The sequence below is a fragment of the Capsicum annuum genome, unplaced genomic scaffold, assembly GCF_002878395.1.
Source record: "Capsicum annuum cultivar UCD-10X-F1 unplaced genomic scaffold, UCD10Xv1.1 ctg3055, whole genome shotgun sequence".
In the NCBI taxonomy this organism is placed as follows: Eukaryota; Viridiplantae; Streptophyta; class Magnoliopsida; order Solanales; family Solanaceae; genus Capsicum; species Capsicum annuum.
Window position 1 is genome coordinate 70629 of NW_025837122.1, and position 6032 is coordinate 76660.

A 6032-nucleotide genomic window follows, 5' to 3' on the forward strand; every position below is an offset into this window, starting at 1 on the left:
AGATCCCCTCCTGTTAATAAGCTATAATACAACATCCCAGTGAACTCGGGAAATTATATTAAAAAACAAAAAGACACGTCAAAGTTTTTTTAAGATTTGAATTGAAAGTGTCTAATTGGAACACTTTAATAGTTGGGGTGTGCAGTTGAAACATGAATAAGATGAAACTTATAAATGGAATATCCTGGTCGAGTCTATGGGACTGGCTATATTTTAAGCCATTTAATTATAGTATTATCATGTGCATCATCAATTACATCCTGCTGCATGTATGCATGGATACATATTAGTAATTACATACGAGTTAGATAAATAATTGCTGTGTGTGTGAGAGAGAGAGTGTCATCCACCTTATTTGACAAGTCTAGGGTTCGATTTTCCCATTTGTTTTAAGTAGAACTGTAACTTTCATTTTCTTTTTTCCAACCTCAATCTATGGAATGTTTTCCTTCTTTAAGATTAGTTTAGAAAAGTCAGTTTAGAGCTATGCAATTTGTATGAAGCCCTACTTCATCAAGAATATAATTAATCACCGGAGATGGTAAAATATTTACTTCATCAAGCTAAAAAGAGAAAAATTTAGTAAAAATGTTGGAGGATAGTGATGAGACTGGATGCAATTCCAAGACAAGTTCTAATTTTAAGAAAAATGAGGATGAAACGGAGGAGAACGGTTCGAGCAAGTTTAAGGATAGAGGAAGCTCAAGCGACAGTACACTTGAAGAGAGCGAAAAGAAGCCCTATGTGAGACCTTATGTTCGATCCAAGATGGCTAGACTCCGCTGGACACCTGATCTCCATCTCCGTTTTGTTCATGCTATGGAAAGACTTGGTGGACAAGATCGTAAGTTTCTATAGTTTCCTATTTGAGTTTGTATCAGCTAATTATTGTAACCTTTGATGTTCGATTCTGTTCAATAGTTTAAGCTTTAAGATGTGATGATTGACCACTCAGTTCAATGCTGTTTTTTCTTGTCTCTTTTGCTTCATTTGGTGCAGGAGCAACACCAAAGCTAATTCTTCAAATGATGAACACCAATGGACTTAGCATTGCTCATGTCAAGAGCCATTTGCAGGTAGATTAGAATTTCTACAATAAAAAATCAACATCTGACACTCAACCAAGAAATAAAAGCTTAATAACTATTGCTTACCTTGTCTGATTAACTCTTTTCCCTTTTGGATTTGTTTCTCATAGATGTATAGAAGCAAGAAGATGGATGGCCAAAGTCAAGGTATATATGCTGTTATTATTATTATTTCTCTTTATTATTTTCAAAATTTAGGGTTGTTTTTATAAATCTTAATATTCCAATTTCTTTTCCACAGGGATTGGACACCATCACAAGCTTTTTATGGAAGGTGGAGATCCAAATATTTTCAACTTGATCCGATTCCCAATGTTCCCTGCTTATTATCAGAGGCTCAATTCAACTTTTAGGTATGTAATGCATATGATTCACATCATTCTATTGCTTTTCTTTTCTCTTTAATTCCCTCATCTACTTTCTCCCAGGTGGATCTAAAATTTAAATATGATTAGTTAACTATCTTACTAAAATTATGGATTCAAAAATTAATATTTTTTAGAATCTTTTTACACTACATAACCTCTGTTAGTTCTTGCAAATATAAATACTAATTTTTTTTCTTTCTTCTCTTTTTGAAGGTATGGAGATGCTTCTTGGAATTGTCATGGTAATTGGATGCCTACAATGGGGCAAACTACACTAACCGGGACAGGAAGAGGATTGTACACTACACTGAATCATTTATGTACAAGGATTCCCTCTTTTCCTGAAATTAAAGATGTACTGGGATCATCCAGAGGAAACCCTAGTGATGACCTCAATAGGTTGTTTAACATAGCTGCAAAATCTCAAGCAAGGGCTTTTGATGGAAATGGAATTGCTTCTTCTCCAGATTTGGAAAGAGCCATAACTCCTTTGAAAAGGAAAGTTTCAGAGTGTGACCTTGATTTGAATTTACATCTAGGGGTAAGGCCAAGGATTGAAGAATCAACAAACTATGATGATAATGATAATGGGAGTAGCTTATCATTGTCATTGTCTTTGTCAAGGGCTACGAGGTTTATAGAAGATGCTAATATTGATGCAACAACAGAAAATGCAAGAAGAGGGACAAGTACTCTGGATCTGACTCTATGAATGAGGACAATATTCTAAGTGAGATCTTGAGGTACTTGTGTCATATTGTTCACAATGTCTTTAGTACCATATACTAGTAGTAGTAGCAGCAGCTAACATTGCTACTACTATATAGCACTGTTGGTTTTTATTGTCTCTATGTTATCAAATACAAGTATCTCTTAACAAGATATTATCTACTTCATTACTTGAGTGAGTGAAACTTAGCACTAAGTTTTAACCTCTGTGAATCTATATAATCCCTTTCATTTCAATCTATATGGCACCTTTTGAAATTTAAGAGTCAAAACGAGTTTTTTTTGGATCACCATTTTCTCATATGCCTTTCAATAGTTTAAATTATCAACAATTAGGACTTATAGTACTTTTATATAGTTTTCAAGTGTATAAATTTATTTCACATAACCTGAAGATTTTATGTCTCAATTTAAGATCAAAATTAGAAAATTTGATTTTCAAAATTCGAACAATACTACATAAATTGAGACTGGAGAAAATGCGCTTCATTGCATGGGAAGAGAATCACAGGTGTGGAGTTTCAAACATCATTGAAAAAATTGAGATTCATCTTCATGTGTGTGATTATCCAAATTACTAGGATTGTTTTTTTTTTTTCCCTAGAAAATGACAAAATGAACATGAGAAAAGGATGACCAGACCCTTGATGTACGGGGATTCTATGGGTAATTGTGTTGGACTATTGTCTGAGACATCCTGTTAGGAGTGTGTAACAAACCCCTCTCCAAGAACTTAAAAAATTTTGTTTCTTCAGAAAGTAGAAAAGTGGCTTTAAAGAAAGTTATCTTTGGAGTTACGTGGTTGTCTCATGTGGTTGTGATAATTTATTTTTTTTCTATCCGGTGTTCGGTATTCTTTGGAGTCTGACTAATTCAGATTCGCACCGCGTAGGGCTCCATTCGGAGGAAAGCGCTTTCTACCAAGGATTTTTTCATACCCAGGGTCGAATCTGAGATCTCTGATTAAAAGAGAAGTAGCCTCATCCGCTGCACCACATCCTTTGGTGTGGTTGTGATAGTTATTAAAATGGATTTGCTCTCACTTTAGTTATTATATCTTTAAAAAAAAATGTATGTAGACTGAATTTTAGTCCATTTAAGCTAAGCTTAAATAGACTAAAATTCAGTCTAAATAGACTAAAAGAGATTTAGACTTGTAGTACTTAAACTTCTTGTACTAAATCTCTTTTAAACACAAATGGACTTATCTTCACTTTTAACTGTGGTGTCTTGTTTTCCGTCTTAATCTATTTAGACTGAATTTTGATCTATTTTAACGGAACATATCAATAACTTCTTAAATTTGTTAGTAGTAAATTTTATTTAGTAACTCTAAATTTAACATGTTCTAATTGACAAGACGCATAATAAAATATTCTTTTAATACACTTTTGGCTCATATTTTGAAAAACGTTTAAATGCGTCCAAACAATCGTTACATAGATAAGCTAATCACATAAAATTTATCTCCACCTCCTTTAAATATACATATCAATATATTGGAACATTACCTGAGGTTCTACGGTCTTTTGAGATTAATTTATATAATTAAAGGATATATTTATAGTAAAAATGGTCAAATTTATCTCTCTGCTTTGAAAAATAGGTTAAATATATTTTCATCCTACTTTGGGTCAAATCTACCTTCAATGTCATACTTAGAAGCCAAATTTACCTCTCTACTTTGAAAAATTGACTAAATATATCCTTTGTCATACTTTGTGGTCAAATTTACCCTTAATATCATACTTTGGGTCAAAATCACCCTCGTTGTTAAGAAACATTCACATGTACTTCTCTTTTAGCAAAAAAAACCCAAATCAACATTAAATGGCTATTTTATTTTATTTTATTTTTTTAGAAAAAAATACTTTAATCTAATTCACCTGATCCGACCCACAAAAAATACACAAATAAATATATTCCTTCCTCAATTCTATTGGTTGAGTTTTTCCATCAAACAAATACACTTTACTTTCAACATGCAGTACTGGTAAGTTATTTACAAACGAATGAAAAGTAAAATGAAATGAGATAATGCAAAAGAATGTATCTAGAGAAAATATCTATTACAAAATATGCTTTTATTCAGTTATGTTCGAATTTTAAAATTTGGTATGCAATTTTATATGCATATAGATTCTAGAATCAGTGGATAAGTTTTTTGAGCAAATGATATGATAAACATTTATGTAGATTCAAATTGTATATGGAGACATAAGAATGAAGAGATGTCACGACTGACACGTTAGAAAAACCTCATAACTCAATCAACTAGAGAAACATTCAGTGGGTCCAATCTATTGCATTTGACCATCAAGTGTCATTTATTATGAGTTCGGATTAATGTGAATCCATGAACTGAAGGAGGGATATGTTTGTTTGTGTTTGTACTGATGCAGATCCATTTATCATGAATTATGCATTGCTGAATATTAAGCGACTTAATCTCATTGAAAAATTTTGACTAACAGAGCAGAGATACGTGTATTTGTTTGTGCTCTTTTTTGTGGCTTGAGTCGGATCACGTGATTTAGATTAGTGTGTGCTTTATTTTATAAAAAAATAAGGCATTTAACATTGATTTGAGTTTTTTATTGAAGGAATGGTGCATGTAAAAAGTTTCTTAATAACCGGGGTAAATTTGACCCTAAAGTATGACATCAAGGATAAATTTGACCCCAAAGTATGACGAAGAGAATATTTAGCTAATTTTTTAAAGTACGGGGTTAAATTTAACCCCAAAGTATGACAGTGATGATAAATTTTGCCCCAAAGTAGGACGAATAATATATTTAGCTAATTTTCTAAAGTAATGGGATGAATTTGACCATTTCCCTATATGATTAACTTACGAAAAAAAAAAAACTAAATATACAAGATTAGATTGTTTATTGCAAGTTATAACAAATCTTTTAAGTTTGCAAGTTATAACAAATTTTATTAAAAAATAAATAAAGAAAAAAGATTTTCTTTTTTCTAAATAATCAAATAAAGACCAATTTAAATAAGGAAAATACAGATTTTACATAACTAAAATTAAATATATTTTTCTTAAAAATAGATGACAGTTAATAATAGATATCAATCACACCTCAAATCTCTCTTTAACCTTTTTTTCCACTTTTAGAGCAGACATTATTCTGCTTCATCTTCTTCAATAACTATTTTTTTTTTAACAAAAATATATGATTTTTCAATCATAATCTTTCAAAAAAGATTATTGTTTTAGACGAGATTTTAGGGCATAACAATTTTAATATTTTATGTGAAAATCAAGTTCTTAAATTTAAAAATGTGTCATACAATATGAAGTGTGATAATTTGCATTCAATCATGTTACATCATGATAGGATGCCACAGGTATATCTTGTTTATCAATTTCATATTTTTCGTTGAATTTTTTCTGAAATATATAATATTTTATTATTGATTAATAAAAAGAAATTCACTGAAAAGATATACGTGTTTTTTTATATTTGTTTTTAATTATGTGATGTTTACATGTTGAATTTTCGAGAAAATGTGGTGGAAATTCACAAAAGTTATTATTTAAAATATAATAGTGTATGCTATTGGTTGTTAAATGTGCTCACTCCTTCCTATTACATTTGATAAACTATCATGCTATTATATTTATTGTTTCTATAGAGGGATCAAAAGAATTTGGTGTAAAAGCAATTATGTATGATGCAACTACAAAATATAAAGGGTTAGTAGATGCAATTGCAACTCAGTTGAGGATAGACACAACTTCGACTCAAATTAAAATAAAGTACTTTTTAAGTGATAGATGTCCGTCAATGATCATACACAATGATACAGGAGTGAAGGTCTATCTGAATAA

The 6032-nt window shown here is 30.8% G+C and overlaps 1 protein-coding gene across 1 annotated transcript; it reads left to right on the forward strand.

Moving 5' to 3' along the window:
- Window positions 1–359: 359 nt before the first annotated feature.
- LOC107849882 lies at window positions 360–2361 on the forward strand. The gene is made up of 5 exons (XM_016694414.2): window positions 360–844; window positions 1000–1076; window positions 1199–1235; window positions 1330–1441; window positions 1670–2361. Exons 1-5 carry the CDS (start codon window positions 589–591, stop codon window positions 2166–2168), a joined length of 981 nt encoding a protein of 326 aa, XP_016549900.1. The 5' UTR covers window positions 360–588; the 3' UTR covers window positions 2169–2361.
- The last annotated feature ends 3671 nt before the right edge of the window (window positions 2362–6032 follow it).